This window comes from Cucurbita moschata, unplaced genomic scaffold (assembly GCF_002738365.1).
Source record: "Cucurbita moschata cultivar Rifu unplaced genomic scaffold, Cmos_1.0 Cmo_Scf00017, whole genome shotgun sequence".
In the NCBI taxonomy this organism is placed as follows: Eukaryota; Viridiplantae; Streptophyta; class Magnoliopsida; order Cucurbitales; family Cucurbitaceae; genus Cucurbita; species Cucurbita moschata.
In genome coordinates, this window is record NW_019268533.1 from 702,191 (window position 1) to 724,222 (window position 22,032).

General features: G+C 38.1%; 5 protein-coding genes across 6 annotated transcripts; 4 read left to right on the plus strand and 1 right to left on the minus strand.

Annotated features, from left to right (window-relative positions):
- Positions 1–281: 281 nt before the first annotated feature.
- Positions 282–1,831, minus strand: LOC111454880 (zinc finger CCCH domain-containing protein 2-like). The gene has a single exon (XM_023096346.1). The coding sequence runs from the start codon at positions 1,660–1,662 to the stop codon at positions 583–585; it is 1,080 nt and encodes a 359-aa protein (XP_022952114.1). The 5' UTR covers positions 1,663–1,831; the 3' UTR covers positions 282–582.
- Positions 1,832–2,888: 1,057 nt separating this feature from the next.
- Positions 2,889–8,008, plus strand: LOC111454837 (protein TPX2-like). Its single transcript, XM_023096307.1, has 18 exons — positions 2,889–3,239; positions 3,763–3,848; positions 3,936–4,055; positions 4,139–4,434; positions 4,511–4,607; positions 4,689–4,901; positions 4,995–5,168; positions 5,284–5,346; positions 5,429–5,509; positions 5,599–5,754; positions 5,839–5,973; positions 6,055–6,135; positions 6,224–6,343; positions 6,437–6,603; positions 6,692–6,800; positions 6,876–6,935; positions 7,027–7,121; positions 7,225–8,008. The coding sequence occupies exons 1-18, from the start codon at positions 3,077–3,079 to the stop codon at positions 7,340–7,342; spliced, it is 2,334 nt and encodes a 777-aa protein (XP_022952075.1). The 5' UTR covers positions 2,889–3,076; the 3' UTR covers positions 7,343–8,008.
- A 1,200-nt stretch (positions 8,009–9,208) lies between these two features.
- LOC111455251 (ADP,ATP carrier protein 3, mitochondrial) lies at positions 9,209–12,739 on the plus strand. Of its 2 annotated transcripts, none has more exons than XM_023096848.1 (4): positions 9,209–9,351; positions 10,929–11,420; positions 11,599–11,970; positions 12,136–12,739. In XM_023096848.1, the coding sequence occupies exons 2-4, from the start codon at positions 10,950–10,952 to the stop codon at positions 12,433–12,435; spliced, it is 1,143 nt and encodes a 380-aa protein (XP_022952616.1). In that variant the 5' UTR covers positions 9,209–9,351; positions 10,929–10,949; the 3' UTR covers positions 12,436–12,739. The 2 variants fall into 2 exon arrangements, with proteins under 2 accessions (XP_022952616.1, XP_022952617.1); XM_023096849.1 differs by lacking the exon at positions 9,209–9,351 and adding an exon at positions 9,798–10,145.
- A 2,339-nt stretch (positions 12,740–15,078) lies between these two features.
- LOC111454845 (O-acyltransferase WSD1-like) lies at positions 15,079–17,183 on the plus strand. Its single transcript, XM_023096318.1, has 5 exons — positions 15,079–15,338; positions 15,445–16,009; positions 16,260–16,618; positions 16,694–16,831; positions 16,905–17,183. The coding sequence occupies exons 1-5, from the start codon at positions 15,156–15,158 to the stop codon at positions 17,052–17,054; spliced, it is 1,395 nt and encodes a 464-aa protein (XP_022952086.1). The 5' UTR covers positions 15,079–15,155; the 3' UTR covers positions 17,055–17,183.
- A 1,669-nt stretch (positions 17,184–18,852) lies between these two features.
- LOC111455510 (O-acyltransferase WSD1-like) lies at positions 18,853–19,708 on the plus strand. The gene is made up of 2 exons (XM_023097227.1): positions 18,853–19,035; positions 19,136–19,708. The coding sequence occupies exons 1-2, from the start codon at positions 18,853–18,855 to the stop codon at positions 19,706–19,708; spliced, it is 756 nt and encodes a 251-aa protein (XP_022952995.1).
- The last annotated feature ends 2,324 nt before the right edge of the window (positions 19,709–22,032 follow it).

A 22,032-nucleotide genomic window follows, 5' to 3' on the forward strand; every position in this document is an offset into this window, starting at 1 on the left:
TAATACGTTTTTTAATATCAAAATAAATTGTAGAGCATTCCACAAATTTTTAAAAATAAAAGAAATTGATAATTTTCTTCCGAAGGAAAGCCAATCCCCCAATCTGCCACACCACAGCAACACAGAAAACGTGCCCTTCACGACCTTACCCCAACAGAACCCTAAAATATCAAAAGCATGATTTTATAATCACCCCAAAAATCTTGCTTAATTAGTTTAGGGTTGGATTTAATTTTAATTTTAGCCCCCAAACTTTCAGGAAATTACAAAATTAGAACACATTAAATAAAGAAGGGAAATGCATTAAAATAATAATACTACATTTGAGAGAAATGAGAATACAATACAATACAGGACAACGATCTCAGTTCCTAATAATACAGACAACGAACAAACACATAAATTGTAAATGGAAAATCAGCCGCTTTTTTCCCCCAACAATTTGCAAAATAATAATTCACAACAATTATTAATGCCATTTTTTTTTTTACACCCAATCACCATATATATATATGATACCCAAATATATATACGGATGGTGTAATATTTACAGTTCTTCTTCTTCTTCTTCTTCTTCTCAGTTTACATCAGAAGATCGTTAACCCATCCGAGATCCGGATCGGAGGCGGAGGCCCAGCCATTGTCGGCGTTACCTTTGTTATTGACGGAAAAGTTCACCGATGCGGCGGAGCCATTTGGAGTGGAAGGTGAGAGAACAAACTGGAGTTGATCTTCAGTGTTGAGAGACGAAACGTCGATCCAAGGAATCCTCTGTCTTGAGGCGGAGGCGGCTAAAGTGGCGTTCAATTCGTCGATATTCATGGATTCAATTGAGTTCATGAGCTCGGTCATTGAATCTTTATAGCTTATTACTCCATTTAACTTGGACGGATCTGGATTGTACCTTGAAAACGGTGAAAATCCATTTAGCGACTGAGGTTTTACAGGCGAGAGTGGCGGAGAGAGTGGCGGAGAGAGATGAGACATTCCGATAAGCGTCGATGTCGGCGATGAAGTGGCGGCTCCGCCGCAATGGCAAAATAAACAGCCGTGGTTCGAACCAGCGGCGGCCGATCTGAGAGTAGAACTCCTCTTATTCGGCGAAGAACAAGAGCCGCCTTGAAAATTACTCACCGGCGGTAAAAGACGAAGCTCACGAGGCGAATGAGCAAAGAAACAAACCTTCCTCTTACAGTTCTTTCCATCTTTACAAGCCTCGGTCCGATATCTCGCTGGATGAAGCCAACACTCGAAAACTCCATGAGCGAACTCACATCCATCACCACGGTCACAACCGCCGCGTCGAAAATCCGGACACATCGTGCCAGAGTAATGAAACCGACGAGGATCTCGTCGCCGCGCCTTCTCTCCAGGATGAGCAAACGGACAATCCGTCCAGTCATGGCTCCGACTACGAGTACACCGCCACACCTTAAACTCATACATCCGAAAATGATCGGACGAATACGGATCACCGTCTTCCTCCGCTACATCCTCGCCGTTGAACGGCAAAAATTTCTGCAAAAGAGATTCAACAGCAAACGAAAATCGCGGCGAATCAGAGCACATTTCACCGTTAATGTCCTCAATAATCGAAGAACAAGAAGGAGGCAGTTGAAATTGAAACTGAAATTTCTGCTCCTCAGCACAAACACTGCTCATTGAATCACTGTAGAAATAAGGCAAGTGAAAAAAGGGTAGGAGAAGAAGAACAGAGAAGAAGAAGTTATATAATGGCGGAAACAGAGGAGAGAGAAAAACGAAAATTTTAAAGGAGAGAGAGAGACGGTATGGAGCAGAAATTGCGTGGCTTCATAACATTTGGGGAAGCATGCAAAAAAAGGGTACGTGGCATTACCTTTGGGCTCTAATGAAATTATTTTGTCCTTATTCATTATTATACAAATTATTTAATTGTTTTTTTTTTCTAAATAAAGAAAAACTAATTAAATTATTGTTGTGCTAATTATTCCATCTCAGCAAGGTTGTGTTGGATTTTTCTCAAGATCTTGCACCATTTTTCTTTATAATTTAATTAATGTATTTAATTTATAGTTATAATAAGCTAATTTTATCATTGTCGCGCTTGTGCCCGGTGATTTACCCAACATTATCTAATTAATTTAGATAATATGTTTTAAAATTGTTTATTATTACTTAATTAGCTATTTATTTATTTATTTATCTATTCATTTAGATAATCTATTATTTTAATGAAACACATTTCACTTTTACTTTTGTAGGTTAGTTGTCTCACGTTTATATTGTTTTTTTATAAGCAATCTGCATTTAATCTCATGAATACAATATGTGTTCTTAATGTTGTTCAATGGGCCGTCGGTCCACTTCCCATAATTAATAGGCCCACGATTCGAGCCCAATCATACGAAGCCTTGCATAAAGCCCATAATGATCCCGGCCCATCAATTAAACCAAAAGTCAAACCCATAGCCCATAAAGTGGTTTGACTGTTTTAAGGCATCACGAAAATTTGAAAAATTTATTTGAATTATACCATTAGAAGCATAAAAGAGAAATTTTAATGCAATTTTTTTAGTCAATATTTGCTAATATTATCTCATTTATGGAATGCATATTAATTGCACAAAATCTAATCATTTTTAAATCAGTCATATGGGCCCTGCCATGTATTACGGGCTTGTAATCCATTGTAGTTGGGCCGACCCAAATCCATTCGGCAGAAATCGCATCAAACGTCGTCGTTTTGATGACTTTTTGTTGCAATAGATTATTTTCCGCTTCAAAACGACGCCGGATTGATGATTAGGGGCAGCCTGCACTTAAGCGTAGGGTGATGAAATATAGCCGTTAGAGCTTACAGTATATTACTAAAGAGCTCCCTAATATGGCCGTTGTACAGTCCCAATATTTGAAATTTCCAACCGTTGGAGATGTCAATAAACGTTTGTACTCCTTTCACTTGTGCTTCTCTACGACAATAATACCTCCTCCTCCTCTTTCTCCTCCAAGATAGGAGGAATTCAATATTTTTCTTCATTTTCTCCGGTTGACCTCCTAAATTATCTCTGTTCTGGAAGGAAATTGGATTTCATCGATGGCCACGGTGGATGATTCGAGTAGCGATCTGTCGATTATGATCGACGAAATGTATGAGTTCTCTGCTCCTCGCTTCTTCGATTTCGTCAATGGCGAGTCCGAGGAGGATAAGTGCCAAGCTGAACTATGGTTCGACACCGCTCTCACCTATGCACCTTCACGTATGTTTCTATCTCTCACTTCTAACTCAATCCTTCTTCATTTTCTTTTCGACGATTCTTTTTGGTTTCTTGAAGTGGAATCGAACAGTTGAGTAGATCTTAGGGAATAGAATTTTTTCTGGAAAAATTTCTAGGTCTTTGGTGGCTGCTGAGGGAGTGTGGATCTAGAAATGTGTGATTATGATGAGATTCGACTATTTTTTCTTCACAAATGATGGAGGTTATATGGCCTTGGAGTTAGGGTGAAATTTGATTACGCAAGGAAGTTTAGGAAATTGAACATTTCTTTTGCCAGATTAGACAGTTACGAACGTTTAATAGATCTACTTTTTGACTTCGAAAGAAATTATGTTATGCGCATCTTTTGGCTTGAATTAGTGAAAAAGAAAGTAACAGTGAAATTTGGAGTAACGGTCGCAAAACTCTAAGCTAATCAAGCCACCATCCCCTTAGGGCACTGAATCAATCCTCCAATCATAGTTCAAACTACGGAGACAAATTGAATTTTGATCTATCGTTGCAGCTTGTATGCCCAAAATCAAGACTGCTAGATCGATTAAGGTTGATAGCTTATTGTGCGATTTCAACCAAGCTGAAGAAATGCAGAAGGTAGCGATTTCTTTCATTGTTTATCCCTCACGGTATCCCGTGAACTTATTTTTTAAGGTTCTTATGAACATTAAATCCTTTACACAGAATTCAGAGCAATCCAGTAACAATTCGATCGATACCGTCGATCCAACCACATCTCAAACTGTAATCGTGCCTAGTGAAACTAACAAAGAGTTGAATCCTAGCGAACTCAGAGAAGAAAAGGTTTGAAGTCTTGTCATGGCAGTATGATTCATTGAGCAACTTGTTACTTGTTCTTCGGTTCTGATTAATGGTATCTTTTTCAGGCGTCTACCCAAAACGAAGCAACTGAAAAGGCTGAAAAATTAGATATTCCTCGTGAAGATGGAAGGTCTCCAAATGGTGGAATCGAACTAAGAGATACTGAACAAAATGATGTTTGTACTCCACTTCCAACTTTGAGTACTTGCAAGGGTGAACAACGAACTAAAGGGGCCACTTCTAAGAAGCACGAGGCAGCAAGAAAGATTGCCAGTATGGTAAAGAACCCATCGGCTCTGAAAGCCAGAAGTCAGTTGAAGTCATCCCAAATAAAAAACGTTAAACCAAATAGTGTAAAGAGGTTAGATTTTTCTGTTCATTTTATCTCTTATATCAAACTCCGTGGTAGGAAGTGTACTGACTAAATGATTCTACAGGGAAGCTAACGTAAAAAATACATGTGGAACTTCGTCTTTAGCTCAAGAGAATCAGCCAATTAAGCGGCAAAAGTTGGATGGTGGTCTTTCTAGACAGGTGACTGTCTGTTGGTTACATAGTTTCTCTCTGATCCTTAGGCGACTGATATAATTTCCATTAACCCTCTCTTTGTTTCAGATTCTCAATGTCAAACCCCATAATTTGCCCCACAAGTCAAAAGTTGGCGCCTCTAGCTTGTGTTCTTCGGTTGCTGACAAATCTAAGAAAGAAGATAGGAAGATTTATGTTCGAGAGCCTGCACCATTTGTCTCAATGGCTGAAATGATGAGGAAGTTCCAGTCAAGTACCAGAGGTTTATCACTGCCTCATGTCAACAACGCTCGTTCTAATGTAAATGACTCAAATCCTATTTTTCTATCCTCCCCACGCCTCATCTGATCTGGGTTTCGTTGATTGTATGTAATTAATCACTTTTCTTTACAGGATGCTGGAAGTTTTACACAAATGAAGCCCAAGCTAACTTTGACTAGGCCAAAGGATCCTGAATTTGAAACGGCGCAAAGAGTTCGTTCTACCAAGGTGAAGAGTTCAGCTGAGCTAGAGGAGGAGATGATGGCCAAAATTCCAAAGTTCAAAGCTAGACCACTAAACAAAAAGGTAAATAAAGCTTGACATTTGCAACCATTCTACTTGTTTTCTTACTTAGTCTAGTCGATTGATGATAGAGGCATGCTGAATATGATTTACCTGCTCGTTATGTTATGCTTTATAGATCTTGGAAGCTCCCAAATTACCTGTAGTACCGAGGACTACACCCCAGACTCCTGAATTTCAGGTGAGCGAGCGAGCCAGCGAGCCAGCATTGAAACAAAGAGTGAACCAACATGATTGACTAATCGAGTACATGATTGTTGCAGGAATTTCACCTTGAGACAATGGCTAGAGCGAACCAACATGCAGACTCAGCTTCAGTAATCTCTACAGAATCGTCTCGTCAGGTTATTAGAAGTCCATTGTAGTACTATATTCCCATCCCACACCCTTTTCAATCAGCTAAATTTATAGTGGCTTTTTCAATTCTCTTCAGAATAATCAATGGAAAGCTTATCTTACCGAACCAAAGACCCCTGTTCTGCACACATCACTAAGGGCTCGTCCACCGCGGGCGAAGAGTTTCCTTGAAATTGAGCAGGAGGCGCTGGAGAAAATTCCCAAGTTCAAAGCAAGACCATTAGATAAAAAGGTGTGTACTTGGCCTTGGCTACATGAAATCAACAGTTTATTCTTATGTTCAATAGGATAAATTTGTCTTCATGATCTGCTGCAGATATTTGGAAGTAAGGGAGAGTTGGGGGTGTTCTGTAACTTGAAAAAACATGTAACTAAACCGCAAGAATTTCATTTTGCTACAAATGAGAGAATTCCTCCGCCACCAACTGTTGTTGCTGATCTGTTCGACAAGGTAGCAGCTTTTCAAGTCCTTAAAGTTCTAAGAGTAAATGATTTCAAATACGTTATCATCCTCGTTTTTTTCCCCTTGCAGCTCTCAATAAGTTCGGAAACTCGCAGCGAGAATCCATTGCCAAGGAACACTAAGCCCAACCCCTTTCATCTTTACACAGAGGTAAGTGGCCAGCCAGCCTATCTTCATAAGCAACAAGAGCATAATTGAAGTTCAATTTTTCTCACCTTTGCTTCTTGGATGGCATCAGGAAAGAGGGGCAGAGAAAGAAAGAAAATTCTTCATGGGGCTTGTGCACAAGCAATTGGAAGAGGAAAGAGCCGCCATTCCAAGGGCTAAGCCATACCCTTACACCACCGATTATCCCGTGGTAAGTATAACCAACAACAACTTCCTGTAAAAAGCTTATGCGTGCTATGGGAGATAGAACCATCATGCTAATGAATAATTGTTGTTTGAGCAGATGCCACCAAAACCAGAGCCCAAGCAGTGCACCAAACCTGAACCTTTCCAGCTGGAAAGTCTGGTGAGACATGAGGAAGAAATGGAAAGGGAAATGGAAGAAAGACGGAAATTAGAGGAAGAAGAGGCCAGAATGAGAAATTTCAAGGCCCAACCGGTTCTAAAGGAGTACGTTCCACATTAATTACACATATCAAGATAGAAATATTAAAGCCAGAATAGGGACAATAATCAATGTCTGCATTCAATTTGGCAGGGACCCAATTCCACTACCAGAGAAATCACGGAAACCCCTCACACAAATTCAAAAATTCAATCTTCATGTTGATAATCGGGCTGTGGATAGAGCAGAGTTTGATGAAAAGGTGCATGTTCTTTTCAGATTTTCTGAATATTTCAAAGATAGTTCTTGTTTGCTAAGTTTGAAAGAGCTTTGACAGGTCAAGGAGAAAGAGATGATGTATAAGAGATACAGAGAAGAGAGCGACGCAGCAAGAATGGTTGGTTTATTCTTTTCAGATCTTTTGCATTTCATTGTTGTTATATGCCAAATCTGTTCCCAACTAAAAGCTATGTTAAAAATATTTGCAGGTGGAGGAAGAGAAAGCATTGAAACAACTGAGAAGAACATTGGTTCACCATGCTCGACCAGTGCCCAAATTCGACCATCCATTTCACCCCCAAAGGTTGGAAAACAATACCAATTAAGAGTCAAACTTCTTCTTGTGTTATTTCACATCTTCTTTTGATTGATTTTGAGTATCATCTTCTTCCCATGTGAAAAAATAGGAGTGTTAAGGAAACAACAAAGGCCAAGTCGCCAAACTTGCGTGTCCTTCAGAGAAGAAAGGAGAGGCAAACTTTGATTAAAGTTGCAATGTCCAGCCCCGCAGCTCATTTAAGGTGATTGAATCCCACGAGAGAGGGCCGGACACGAGAACCGACCAATGTGTATGTTCAAGAACTCTTGAACCCCTCCCCCCAATGGCTGCATGAATGAGATTCAGTTTATTAGCGTACCAATGTGTTCTATTCTTTTAGTGGCGGCACCATGTAAAGTAGAATTAGCTTAGGATATTAGAGGAGGGAGGACACAAGCTCCTCCCAGCAAAACCTGATGGTTTGTAAAATGTGGATGAAATTTTATGAGTACCTGGGCCCGCCATTTTTTTATTTTTTCACGACTACGAAGTTTTTGTCCGCTAGAATCTAGAGCCATATGAGGACACAAGCTCCTCCCAGCAAAACCTGATGGTTTGTAAAATGTGGATGAAATTTTATGAGTACCTGGGCCCGCCATTTTTTTATTTTTTCACGACTACGAAGTTTTTGTCCGCTAGAATCTAGAGCCATATGAGGACACAAGCTCCTCCCAGCAAAACCTGATGGTTTGTAAAATGTGGATGAAATTTTATGAGTACCTGGGCCCGCCATTTTTTTATTTTTTCACGACTACGAAGTTTTTGTCCGCTAGAATCTAGAGCCATATGAGGACACAAGCTCCTCCCAGCAAAACCTGATGGTTTGTAAAATGTGGATGAAATTTTATGAGTACCTGGGCCCGCCATTTTTTTATTTTTTCACGACTACGAAGTTTTTGTCCGCTAGAATCTAGAGCCATATGAAACACGTCAAATCGTAGTTAGAAAAATGTTCTTATAAATCTCTCTTCTAGTTGGATCAGTTGGTTAAATGAACAATATATGTAAGCGGTGGACTTAAATTTTGTTACAAATGATATTAGAGTATGCAGGAACGAATATGTGATCCAAATGGTGGGTCTTAAGTGGTATATAAGATAATGATGCATTTCCTTCATTTGAGGTAATTTCAGCAGCTGACAGATGATTAGACCCACCCACAAGCACAACCTGAGCTTTTGCATGAACCTCACAGACCTTGTGCCTCCTGTGGTACCGTTTGGCTTCTCTCATATCAGTCATACACTTCTCCTCAGCTAGACAACACCGCATACCCCCGCCGCCTTGTTCCCGGAGCCGCCACCACCACCACAGATGATTATACCCTTTTCACCCCCACCACAGCCTCCTCCTTCATCCTCTCCTTCTCCAAACCTCTCCCACTGTTTCTGCTGAGATGGTTTGTTGTTTCAATTTTGCCAACAAAGACCAGTTGGTGTGGGAGTGGTAGAGAAGAGAAGAGAAGATTCCAAAAGCAATGGACCACGAACACACATAAACAGCGACAGAGGCTTTGTGATGGGTGTTAGACGAACACGACTCTTCACAATGGTATGATATTGTCTCCTTGAATATAAACTCTTGTGACTTTGCTTTTAGCTCCTCAAAAGGTCTCATTCCAATGAAGATAATATTATTTGATTATAAACGTATGATCATTCTTTAAATTAACGATGTGGGATTTTCATTCTCTAACAGGTATGGTAGGTCTAATAGACTACGCTATATGGATATCTAATTTACACTAATATCTCAACTTCATCAAATTTTCATTATTTGGTTATTTTTTTTAATTAATGTAAGTTCAAAAATTAAGAAAATAAAAATAAAAAGGAAGATTTTCAACTACCGAGTAAATTTGGGCTCTTGACCGTCCTATTTGTGGCCCAATGGACCAAATCAAGCCCAACTAAGCTAGTAATTTTGGGCTTTTACCTTGTCGCTTCTAGCCCATTTGACAAACGAAGGCCCACTGTCTCACCAACGGCGCCGCCACGGTCATTCAGTAACAGTTACATATCGTTAATCGTTTGAAACAGAGAGTGGCATAGTTGTTATTTACAGGTACATGGAAGGGTGAATCTGTCATTATGGTTCAAACCCTAGTCTCCGCGAGTTCTCCGACTTCATTTCTGCATGAACTAGCATTTCGCAAGGCACCTACTTGGTGATCTCTCACCATTTCTGTCTATTTCACTTCCGGCGGCCTTAACAGGTTGGTGTCTTTTTTGTTTGATCTCGTGCATTATTTCACTCTTTTATGTTCTGTACTTACTGAGAATATTCAAGCTTATTGGAAAGGATTTATGTTCGGTTTTGCTCCTTAATGGAGATCTTAGCTTAATTCTACTAGCTGGTTGTGTTCGTCATGTTCTGTCTCTGGCTCTACTGAGAACTTGTTTGAGGCATAAGGTATTTTGTTTGTTGTCGGAGATGATTTCTATTCCTAGCTTCAGAAAGTTTTTGGTCCGATTTGCGTGCTGTAGTGTTCCTGATATTTCCGAAATGTGAAATTTCTGCTTCTTTTAGTTTTGTAGAGAATTTGATAATATGTTGTGTTTCTACACTCGAGCGTATTATATGCTTTTTGGTATATTCCTTGCATTAATATTCTGTGGTAATGGTGTGGTTGACGCCGAGTGGGGAATCTCAAGGGTCAGAATCACAATTGTGTGGTTGTAGTCATCCTATTTTGAAGTCAAGGGAGAAAGATATCCACAAATATTGCTATCTCAAGCATAAGTTTTGTGGCAAAAATGGTATACTGAAAGAATCGAGAGAGTGAAGAGTGGGGTTCTTCCTCATATCTGGTACAAGGGTGATCATTTGGGTGTCACTTAATTTATAGTTGCATTTTCTTCTAATTTCCCGTGCTCTTTATTTTTGGCTTGTATGTGATACATGGGAACAAATTTTGAATTTGGTTATCCCGTGGGTAAAGAAGTTGAAGAGAAGGGCCAGATGCAGCTAAACGGACTTAGATCACAGGGAGCGATCCCCTCAGCTAAGGTAGCTCGAGCCGGGTTTTTTTTCCTGATGTTTTTAGTTCCCTACTTCCCCTGCTGCCAAAGCCTTACTTACTAGACTAGATAGGGAGGCAAGAGAGAGAAAGTCCTTCTCACTCGACTTGCACGAGTAACTGCCACTACGTGTGCCATAAAGACCACCCCCAATTTCTACTGTATTCATCATTTAGCAAAGTAGCATTGTGTTTTTTTTCTCCTTTTGGAGGAGAGAAATTATTGGTGTGGACGATTTGTAAGAGATAACTAGGATAGGTATAGTGAGGTTCCATTTGTACACTTCGATTTTGACATATCTTAAATTGCAATTTACAATGATTCGAGCCTTACAATTTTTTCTGACAGTAAGGAACGAATATACTTTAGGATTCATAATTTACATTATCTTTTCTGCTGCATCTATTCAAGTTCATTATTTAGTGGTCTGCAGTTTGCACTTCTGTGTATGACTGGAATATAAGGCCTTAACTAAGTGATCTTGCTTTTAGGAGTTTTCTATAGATAAGGGAAATATTCTTGGTATTTGTATGGATTCCTTCTGATCTTAGAACAATGTTTTTCAGTTGAAACAAAACGCCTGAGTAGCCTAGTTTCTACTATTTTCAACAAAGAATGTAACTAATGCCTATTTTGACAGACTCTTGTTATTCTTGGATACAATGTTCTCAGAAAAGTTTAATTAGTTATGCTTTCTATGCTTAAAACTTGGTGTCATCTTGCAATTTTTTAAAACGAAAAACTTAGCCATGTTTATCTTGCCCCTACATAGGTCCCTATCTGAGTCCTTACGATGGCAGACACATCACACCATTCATCAGTGTTTCAGAAGATATGTGGCCATTCTCACCTCACTTCTAGGCTTTCCCCTGGCTTTCAGTCCATACGTTATAGTACAACAGGTGTACATGCTAATGGAGTCTTGGAGAATCTCTTAAAGACATCTTATCATGGTACTGGCTTGGCTGGAGTTTCACCTACTTCTCCGTTTCTTGTACAAGCTCCTTCTGAGAAAGGTGCAGCTGGGTTTGCTGTGGATTTTCTCATGGGAGGAGTATCTGCTGCTGTTTCGAAAACTGCTGCTGCTCCAATTGAGCGTGTCAAACTGCTGATACAAAATCAGGATGAGATGCTTAAAACTGGTAGGCTATCTGAGCCATACAAAGGAATTACTGACTGCTTTGCCCGAACAATTAAAGATGAAGGAGTCATTGCCCTATGGAGGGGAAACACAGCAAATGTCATCCGATACTTCCCGACACAAGTCCGTTTCCTTTGATAAGATAATTTTTTCAATCCTTTTTTCCTTTTATTTTTAATTCAAAATGATCAATTCTCTTATTTTTCTTGATTTTTTTGTTTTGAATCTGTTCCTGTTTTTTTGCCCCTTGTCTACCATTAGAATAATTATGCTAAATATTTAAAATTTGTTGGTGCACTAGGCTTTGAATTTTGCCTTCAAGGATTACTTCAAGAGGCTGTTCAACTTCAAGAAAGACAGAGATGGTTACTGGAAATGGTTTGCTGGGAATTTGGCCTCTGGTGGTGCTGCTGGTGCTTCCTCTCTTTTATTTGTTTATTCCCTTGATTATGCTAGAACTCGTTTAGCCAATGATGCTAAGGCCGCTAAAAAGGGTGGTGAGAGACAGTTTAACGGTCTTGTTGATGTTTACAAGAAAACCCTTAAATCTGATGGCATTGCTGGGCTGTACCGTGGATTTAACATCTCTTGTGTTGGAATTATCGTGTATCGTGGTCTTTACTTCGGAATGTATGATTCGTTGAAGCCCGTGGTTCTGGTTGGTGAGTTGCAGGTCAGTAATTTCATTAATCATACTTGAATTCAATTGTGTTCTGCCTGTTACAAGATAGATCAAATTTTTATTCACATGAGACCTCACCTGGATAAGTGGCTACAAGATCCGGAGTCATCCCTATGTATGTGTGTATTAACAAGGGATTTCATGCAATGTTGGCAGGATAGTTTCCTTGCTAGTTTCTTGCTTGGATGGTGTATCACAATAGGAGCTGGTTTGGCGTCGTACCCTATTGATACCGTCCGAAGAAGAATGATGATGACCTCAGGTGAAGCAGTCAAGTACAATAGCTCCTTGGACGCATTCAAACAGATCATTAAAAATGAGGGTACTAAATCTCTCTTCAAGGGTGCTGGGGCAAACATTTTGCGTGCTGTTGCCGGTGCTGGTGTGTTGGCTGGGTATGATAAGCTTCAGCTCCTTGTTCTTGGCAAGAAATATGGTTCTGGTGGTGGCGGTTAAAAGAGCTTATGTGACTGCACGGATGAGTGAAGGTTGTGTAGCTTCTCTCAAGTAAGTTGAATTATCTGTTATGAAAAGTATCACCAGAGTTCTGAGTGTTTGTTGTTTGTGGCTTGAGCTTGAGCTTGAAAATGTAATGTTGGTCATTTAAGAACTACTCTTCACATAGCAATTGCCTTTAGCTAACGTCCATCGTGTGCAGAAATGTTTGTCTTTCGAGCATTGCTCGTTTGTTTCGTATATCGTAAAGAACACGGGCACTCTGTTGTTTGCCGAATATACGTCTCAGATACTGTTTAGTATAGCTTCTTTTATAATATCGTTCAAGTTTGGTTTCAAGTTTTGTTGATCAACACTAATTTATCTGGATTTTTGCCACAACAAGTTGGGAGTTTGTACAAATCGAAGGTTTTGGATCTGAGTTCTTACAAATCAGACACATTTGAATTTGGCCCATTAGGTATTTGTACAAAGGTGTAATAGCTCAAATCTACCCTCAGCAAATATTGTTTTTTTCGGTTTTTTCCTTTGAGGCTTCTCTTCAAGACTTTTAAAATGTGTCTACTGGAGAAAGATTTTCACACCCTTGTAAGAAATGTTTTTCGTTCCCCCTACAATCGATGTGGAATCTCACATAAGGTCTCTGCCGCCTTTCAAATTTGGAGAGTAACAGTTTCTTACCATTACTTTTGTGAGAAAGAAGGAATTTGGCGGCGAAAGGGATCGCTTTTGATAATTGTTGGAATTGTTTCCTAGAGAAGCCGTTATAGAGGAGTAAGGAGTGTAGTGTCGTGGTAGACCATCCTGTGATCTGGTTGTTAAACCTCTAGAAAATGTCTTGCCGCAGTTAATAACGGTCTCGATAATGCAAAAAATCGTTGTAATTTAAGATAAAGATTATTGGCATATTAACTAAAGACGACTATACTTGGTAATATGAAAATTTTTAGGTGAAATCGAGTTCCAACAATATCATAATTATGGAGATATTTGGAGTCATGTTTATAATATAGATCAAGTAATAAATTCTCAGGCTGAAGCTGGGTTGAAAATGAGCCAACAAGGCTGGATTGAAAATGATTGTATTCATAAATATAAGAGATAGGTAGCAGTTATTTCATAGCTGAAAGAAAGATATATATATATTATTGAAGTTTGATTGGGTTGTTTCTCAGGCTTAACCTCCACTCTTATACTAAACTATTCTTTAACCAAAACTGAAGTTAATAATATCCTTAAATCTATTTTCCAAAAGAAAAAGAAAATAATATCTTTAGTCACGATATAAATGTTATTAGATACAAAATTAATTCTAGTAGCTATGAAATTAAATCCGGTAGGTAGGATAGTACTAACTAATTATGAGAGTCAAAATCAATTGAAAATAAATCAAAACTACTGTAGCATGTCAATCATCAGTACATATGGTCTGTTTTGGCCTGTTACATATTGCTATCAATCTCATGATTTGAAAAGACCTCTGTTGTGAAAAAAAATCTAGCCCTACTCTGACTAGTGTCTGGCACTGTCCGATGATTGCTCTTATACCATTTGTAATAGTTCAAGCACAGTTAGTCTCACGGTTTTAAAACGCGTCTACTGTGAAAAGGGTTTAGTCCTACTTTGACTAGTGTCTTGCATCGCCTGGTGATTGCTTTGATACCATTTGTAACCGTCTAAACTCATGAGCTTCATGGTTTTAAAGTCGTCTACCATGGAAAGAGTCCAGCCCTACTTTGACTAGTATCTCGCACTGTTCGGTAATTGCTCTGATACCAGTTGTAATAGTCCAAGCTTAATCAACCTCACGATTTTAATACACGTTTACTATGGAAAAGATTTAGCCCTATTCCGACTAGTACCGTCCGGTGATTGCTCTAATACCATTTGTAACAAGTCAATCTCCTAAGCCTCACGATTTTAAAACGCGGCTACTATGGAAAGGGTTTAACCCTACTTCGACCAGTGTCTTGCACCGTCCAGTAACTGTTTTGATACCATTTGTAACAGTCCAAGCTCCTCAGTCTCACGGTTTTAAAACGTGTCTACTATAGAAAGAGTTTAGCCCTAATCTGATCAATGTTTTACCCCGTCCAATGATTGCTCTTATACTATCTGTAACAATTCAAGCTCAATTAACCTCACACATTTAAAACTAGTTTATTAGAGAGAGATATTCACACTTTATAAACAATATTTAGTTTTCTCTCTCATCCAAGTGAGATCGGATACAATTGTACGTGAAATTTTATTCGTTTGTTTTTAGCGGAGACAACTCTTAAATTTTTAACCTAAATTTCAAAATTTTCTTAACCTCTTAGCTGCGAAATGCAATGAAGTGCCTTGAATGCGAAAGGTACTTGTTGTTCCCTCTTAATTATTAAAAAAAAAAAAAAAACCTAAAGGATTATCCGTGAGAGAATATAATCTATTTTTCTTAGTCTAATCCAACTTTTGTACACGCTAGCTTATCTTTAAACTTCCATTTTGAATAGTGTTGGAACAATAATGTTATAGTACATTCAATAAGACATAGACGAACAGTTCAGATATCTATTAATATGATCAATTAACATAATCAGTAAATTTCATTAAATTCAAGAGAACGGTAATTTTTACTAAGAGTAAGATTCACCGGTACTCCATTGAAGATATATATATATATAGTATTATTGAAGTTTGGTTGGGCAAAGAAAGAGTTGAAATCTAGAGCATTGGCGATGGAGATGAAGGAAGATGAGTTGCTTCAGCCAGTTAGCCCTACAGCGCAGCACATGAACAGCTCAGTACAATCCATTTCTCTTATTGTCGTTTTGGAACTAGAAATGGCCATTGATGAACTACAATTTATGTCGTTTGCAAAGCATTTCATCCATCTCAACCCGCTCTTTACTTCTATTATGGTACTCTCTCAACCTCCTTACTTTTACTTCTATTAAGACTCTCGATCCGATATCGTGTTAAATTATAAACTTAGTCTTTCGATTTTGGTTCGTCTTTTGAAATCAGGTGAATGACGTAAATGGGGAGAGAAAATGGAAGGAAGTTGAAGTGAATATTGAAGAGCATATTATTGTGCATACTCCACCCTCCAACTTGTCACTTCAACTCTTCGATGCTTATTTCAATGAATATATGACCAATTACGCTCTACAAGAGTTGCCTCAAAATAAACCGTTGTGGGAAATTCATATCATCAACTGTCCAACCAGTAATGCAGCTGGAAACCTAGTTTTCAAGATTCGCCATTCACTTGGCGATGGCTATTCCTTCATGGGTCTTCTTATCTCCGGCATGACAAGAGCACATAACCCATCTCTTCCCTTAACCTTTCCTTCAAGGACAATTAAGGCAGAGCAATCAGGCCACATTCTAGGTCGTGTGTCTCAGTTTTTGTTGTCATCTATGAATACTGTGTTGGATTTTGGTTGGAACATAATGAAAAGCAGTGTTCTTGAAGACCACTTGACACCCATTAGATCTGGTCGTGATGATGTGGAGTTTAGGACATTTGCAATACGGACAATCACATTCTCTCTTCCTCAAATCAAACAAATCAAAACCAAACTTGGAGCGATATGATTTCCTTTCTACTCAATACATATTGTTCGCTCTGGCCCGTTACGTATCATTGTCAGTCTCATACTACTAGCAAATCCCACATCTATTGGAGAGGAGAACCGAAACATCCTTTATAAGGATGTGAAAACCTCATGTTTTTAAAACACTGAGGCTGACTGCGATACATAACAGGTCAAAACAAACAATATCTACTAGCTGTGAACTTGATATTTCTAATTCTTCTAACGAAATGATGGTATGGTAGACGATCAACGATGTGATTACGGGAATGATCTTCTTAGGACTTCGATTATATATGCAAGAGACTCGTCCGGACTCAACCAACTCAAACTCGACAGCATTGGTTTTGATCAACACAAGGATGATTGGAAATTACAAGTCTTTGCAAGACATGTTGAAGGCCAATAATTCAAATACTTCTTGGGGGAATCGATTTGGGTTCTTGCATATAGACATTCCCAAAGCCACTGAGTATGAGCTTTCAAACCCACTCCAATTCATCAAAGCCGCACAAGAAATGATCAAGAGAAAGAGATATTCTTCAGCTGTTTACCTTGTTGACAAGGTAATGGAGATGATACACAAGCTGAGAGGCCCAGAGGTATGTCCACAAATACTCCTAAAAACACACACTTTTTTGTTTTACAAGTACAAACGTGTATGAAATTTTTGATAGGTAGCAGCCAAACTTATGTACAAGACGTTTAGAAATACAAGCTTAGTGATATCAAACATGATCGGGCCAAGGGAGAAAATGGCTGTGTGTGGTCATCCGGTAAAAGGAGTTTACTTTACCGTGGTTGGTGTAGCTCAGGTAATTTAGGAATGTCAATAGGCAAGAGTTTGATATGTTGTTATATAAGAATTTAATGATCTGTTATTTGCAGAGTTTGGTGATAACAATGATAAGTTATATGGATGATTTGAGAATTACGTTTCGGAGCGAGAAAGAATTTATAGATGAGGTGAAACTCACCTCTTGCATGAACAAGGCTTTCGAGAACATATATAAGGCTTCCATGGAGGTTTCCATTTAGACATTATCTACTAAAGCTATGTATCTTTTTTTTTCTCTTAGTAATATGGTTGAGGGGTAGTCCCGCGTTGGCTACTTAAGGAGAATGTCGTAAATTTATAAATAAGGAATACTATCTTTATTAATTTAATATGAGGTGCTGTATCAAAAGAACTTATGTTCAAAGTGAACAATATCATAATAATGGAGATTCGTTTGTTTCTAACCCAATCTTGAATAGATTTGATTAGTATGATATACTTTGTTGGAAGAAAAGATTGTTGGATCGATGTAAAAGCACGGGAATCTCGAAGCCTTGGAACTTGGCTTAGTGTAGATACACCTCTCTTAAAGACAGATCAAACCACAAAAGAGTAGCAAAAAAATATAATGTCTTTAAGGTTGGTTGGTCATGATTGTGGGTATGCCATGACACCACATGATTTAAAAAGTTTGTTCTTCGACAAAAAATATGATTCTGGTAGTAGAGGTTAAAAGTGCTTATGTGATTGCACGGATGTGTTTTATTCGGTGTCTTGAGAGTCGTCACTTGAAATCATAGCTATCAAAAACATCATTAGAGTTCTGAAGTGTTTGAAGAGAATCTTGTCTCTGTTCATACAAAAATAAACGAAATTTTTTTGTAAGGATGGAAAATGAAATAGAATGTGAGACGAAGAAGGCTTCACCGTCTCTACATCTTTAGGTCTGGGTCCTTGACAAAATTCCCACGAAGTGCGACCTCCAACCGAACTCTAGGGTTTTTAACCTCCAACTAAATTAACTAACAAAATCTAGCAAAGAAACAAGAGGCATAAAAGGGGACAGCAAAATTAGCCAACAAAAGATTTTTAAAAAATGGATTAATTAATACCAATTACCAACCACGCTAATCAAATTCTCCCATTTTATTAGACGTTATTAATTATTAACTTCTATTTTCTTCCTTCAATTTTATAATTAAAAAAATTATTTACGCATGCTTTTAATTCAATAACTTAATTACCTCATCAAGTAGACCCAAAATTTTTCTACAGAGTTTGGTAAGACATTAATAAAAGACTTGTATGAGTTGAGACAAGAATTATTTACCCCTACTATTGTTATTATACAAGTCGATCACATAATATAATTTACATTTTAAAAAATATATATTTCATTTCAATTATAAAAGAAAGTCTTTTGTTTTTTAAAGATATTTAAAAAAAAAAAAAAAAAGATTTGAACTCATAACATTCAAATACATATATGACTTCGGGTAAGGAATTCTTGGCTTGATCCATGCAAAAATACATAGAAAATTTTGTAAGATAAAAATTGCAATATGAGACGAGGATAAGGATAAGGAAGGGGATTGTCATCCGCCAGTTAGCGCATTAACGCATCTACTATGGAGGAGAGGGTCTAGCCCTACTCCGATTAGGGTCTCGCCCTCGTCCAGTGATTGCTTTGATACCATTTGTAACAGGTCAAGTCTAACTAGCCTCACAATTTTAAAACTGTCTACTAGTGAGAGATTTCCACACCTTATAAAAAATGTTTCGTTTTACTCTCCAACCACAAAATCTCACAAAATGAAATGAATAGATATCAATTTTAGTCTAATCCAATTTTTTTGTACTGCAGTTTCTCTTACACTTCCATTTTCGGTATCGGTTGGAACAGCTAGGTTAATAATACATTCAATAAGACATAGAAGAGTAGTTGTGATACCCATTAATATGATCAATAAACCCCATTTATATATATATATATATGTATGTATGTATATATTGAAATTTGGTTGGGTAAAAAAAGAGTTGAAATCTAGAGAATTGGCGATGGAGATGAAGGAAGATGAGTTGCTTCGGCCAGTTAGCCCTATTGCCCAGCACATGAACAGCTCAGTACTATCCGTTTCTATTATTGGTGTTTTGGAATTTGAAATGGCCATTGATGAACTCAAATTTATGTCCTTCCCTAACCATCTCATCCGTCTCAACCCGCTCTTTACGTCTATTATGGTACTTTATTTTTCTCTTAAAACTCTCGATCCCATATTGTATTAAATTATAAGTTTAGTCTCTCAATTTTGCTTTGAAAATTAACGTCTTATGAAAACAGGTGAAGGACGTAAATGGAGAGAGAAAATGGAAGAAAGTTGAACTAAACATTGAAGAGCATATTATTGTGCATACTCCACCCTCAAACTTGTCACTTCAACTCTTCGATGCTTATTTCAATGAATATATGACCAATTACGCTCTACAAGAGTTGTCTCAAAATAAACCGTTGTGGGAAATTCATATCATCAACTGTCCGACCAGTAATGCAGTTGGAAATCTAATTTTCAAGATTCACCATTCACTTGGCGATGGCTATTCCTTGATGGGTGTTCTTATTTCTACCATGACAAGAGCACGTAATCCTTCTCTTCCCTTGACTTTTCCTGCAAGGAAAGTTAAGTTAGAGCAATCAGGGCACATTCTAGGTTGCGTGTCGCAGTTTTTGTTGTCATCTATGAATACTGTGTTGGATTTTGGTGGGAACATGATGAAAAGCAGTGTTCTTGAAGACGACTTCACACCCATTAGATCTGGTCGTGATGATGTGGAGTTTAGGACATTTGTAATACGAACAATCACATTCTCTCTTCATCAAATCAAGCAAATCAAAACCAAGCTCGGAGTGGTATGATCTTCACGGCTTTAGTCCACTACTAATAGATGTTAGCTGTTTCGACCCGTTACGTATTGTCGCGTCTGACGTGTTTTAAAATCGTGAGTGTAACAGCCTAAGCCCACCATTAGCAATTATTGTCCTCTTTGGGCTTTCCCTTTCGGGCTTCTTCTCAAAGTTTTTAAAATCCTCTATTACGAGAGGTTTTCACACCCTTATAAAAAATGTTTCGTTCCGTTCTCCAACCGATATAGGATCTCACAATCCACCCCCTTTGGAACCTAGCGTCCTTGCTGGCACACCGCCTCTTGTCCACCCCCTCAGGGCTTAACCTTCTCGCTAGCACATTGCCCGGTGTCTAACTCTGATACCATTTGTAACAGTCCAAGCCCATCGCTAAAAGATATTGTCCTCTTTAGACTTTTCTGAGCTTCACCTCAAGGTTTTAAAATATGTCTACTGGGGATAGGTTTTCATACTTTTATAAACAATGTTTTGTTCTCCTGCCCAGTTGATGTGAGATCTCACGGTGAAGCTCACAACAATACATAATAGGTCAAAGTGGACAACATCTGCTAGTGGTGGACTTGGGTTGTTACAATATATTTCTTTACATTTCAACACATTTAAACCACTAATCGTATTCTAATTCTTCTAACGAAATGATGATATGATAGACAATCAATGATGTGATTACGGGAACGATCTTCTTGGGAATTCGATTATATATGCAAGAGACTCGTCCCGACTCAACCAACTCAAACTCGACAGCATCGGTTTTGATCAACACAAGGATGGTTGAAAATTACAAGTCTGTGCAAGACATGTTGAAGCCCAATAACTCAAATGCTCCATGGGGGAATCGATTTGGGTTCTTGCATATTGACATTCCCAAAGCCACTGACTGTGAGCTTTCAAACCCACTCCAATTCATCAAAGCCGCACAAAAAATGATCAAAAGGAAGAGATATTCTTCAGCTGTTTTCCTTGTGGACAAGCTAATGGAGATGATACACAAGCTGAGAGGCCCAGAGGTATGTCCACAAATACTCCTAAAAATTAACACTTTTTTGTTTTACAAGTACAAACGTGTATCAAATTTTTTATAGGTAGCAGCCAAATTTGCAAACAAGACGTTGAAAAATACAAGCTTAGTGATATCAAACATGATGGGGCCAAGGGAGAAAATGGCTTTGTATGGTCACCCGGTAAAAGGAGTCTACTTTACCATCGTTGGTGTCCCTCAGGTACTATGCTTACTTTTACAAGCTTAGCTTCACCAAATCTCTTAGCGACTTTGGGGAGTGTCAATATGAGTAGTTGGTTTAATATCTTATTATATTAAAATTTAATGATCCATTATTTGCGGAGCTTGATGGTAACCGTGATAAGTTATATGGAACATTTGAAAATTATCTTTCGGAGCCAAAAAGAATTTATAGATGAGAAGAAACTCACATCGTGCATGAAAAAAGCTTTCGAGAACATACACAAGGCTTCTATGGAGATTTCCATTTATACATAATCTACTAAAATTATGTATAAAATAAATAAATAAATATATATATATATATATATATATATATATATATATATATATATTTCTTAGTACAAGTTATATTTGATATTTATTTGTAGAATATTGAACAAGTAAAAATAGAAAATTACATTAGAGGAGTTTCAAACACACAATTGGTTTACTCTAATACCACGTTTTGTTAAATTTAATTATGACCAAAACTGAAGTTAATAATATCCTTAAATTTATTAAAGAAAAAAAGAAATATAATACTTTTAGTCACAATTTAAATATTATTAATTTTGGTAGGTAGAATAGTGCCGACTATTTATAAGCATTAAATCAATTAAAAATAAATCAAAACTGCAACCGTCTCAAACCCAATTGTCTACTTTGGTCCGAAGTGTCTACGACCAACGGCTAGCGGATATAGTCTGTTTTGGTCCGTTACATACCACTGTCAACCTCACGGTTATAATAAGTATTTACAACCCAAGCCCACCGTTAGCAAATATTGTCTATTTTGGCCTAATGTGTCTACCACCCACCGCGATATAGTCCGTTTTAACTCATTGTTAGCAGATGTTGTCCACTTTGGCCCATTACATATGGTCGTCAGCCTCACGATTTTAAAACGCGTCTACAGCCCACTGTTAGCCAATATTGTCGGCTTGGGTCTGTTACATATCGTCGTCAGCCTCATAATTTTAAAACACGTCCAATTAGTGCCTCGCACTGTGCGTCTACTATGGAAAGGGTCTAGCCCTACTACGATCAGTGCCTCATACCGTCCGATGATTGCTCTGATATCATTTGTAACAGT

Excerpts from the sequence above, each read along its gene's own strand:
- LOC111454837 (XM_023096307.1), top strand. The coding sequence starts at position 3,077 with ATGGCCACGGTGGATGATTCGAGTAGCGATCTGTCGATTATGATCGAC. Across the intron at positions 4,435-4,510 it reads AAACCAAATAGTGTAAAGAG|GGAAGCTAACGTAAAAAATA; the intron begins GTTAGATTTTTC and ends ATGATTCTACAG. Across the intron at positions 6,936-7,026 it reads AGAGCGACGCAGCAAGAATG|GTGGAGGAAGAGAAAGCATT; the intron begins GTTGGTTTATTC and ends AAATATTTGCAG.
- LOC111455251 (XM_023096848.1), top strand. The coding sequence starts at position 10,950 with ATGGCAGACACATCACACCATTCATCAGTGTTTCAGAAGATATGTGGC. Across the intron at positions 11,421-11,598 it reads TCCGATACTTCCCGACACAA|GCTTTGAATTTTGCCTTCAA; the intron begins GTCCGTTTCCTT and ends TTGGTGCACTAG. Across the intron at positions 11,971-12,135 it reads TTCTGGTTGGTGAGTTGCAG|GATAGTTTCCTTGCTAGTTT; the intron begins GTCAGTAATTTC and ends CAATGTTGGCAG.
- LOC111455510 (XM_023097227.1), top strand. The coding sequence starts at position 18,853 with ATGGAGATGAAGGAAGATGAGTTGCTTCGGCCAGTTAGCCCTATTGCC. Across the intron at positions 19,036-19,135 it reads CGCTCTTTACGTCTATTATG|GTGAAGGACGTAAATGGAGA; the intron begins GTACTTTATTTT and ends TTATGAAAACAG.
- LOC111454880 (XM_023096346.1), bottom strand. The coding sequence starts at position 1,662 with ATGAGCAGTGTTTGTGCTGAGGAGCAGAAATTTCAGTTTCAATTTCAA.
- LOC111454845 (XM_023096318.1), top strand. The coding sequence starts at position 15,156 with ATGGAGATGAAGGAAGATGAGTTGCTTCAGCCAGTTAGCCCTACAGCG. Across the intron at positions 15,339-15,444 it reads CGCTCTTTACTTCTATTATG|GTGAATGACGTAAATGGGGA; the intron begins GTACTCTCTCAA and ends TTTTGAAATCAG. Across the intron at positions 16,832-16,904 it reads CCGTGGTTGGTGTAGCTCAG|AGTTTGGTGATAACAATGAT; the intron begins GTAATTTAGGAA and ends TGTTATTTGCAG.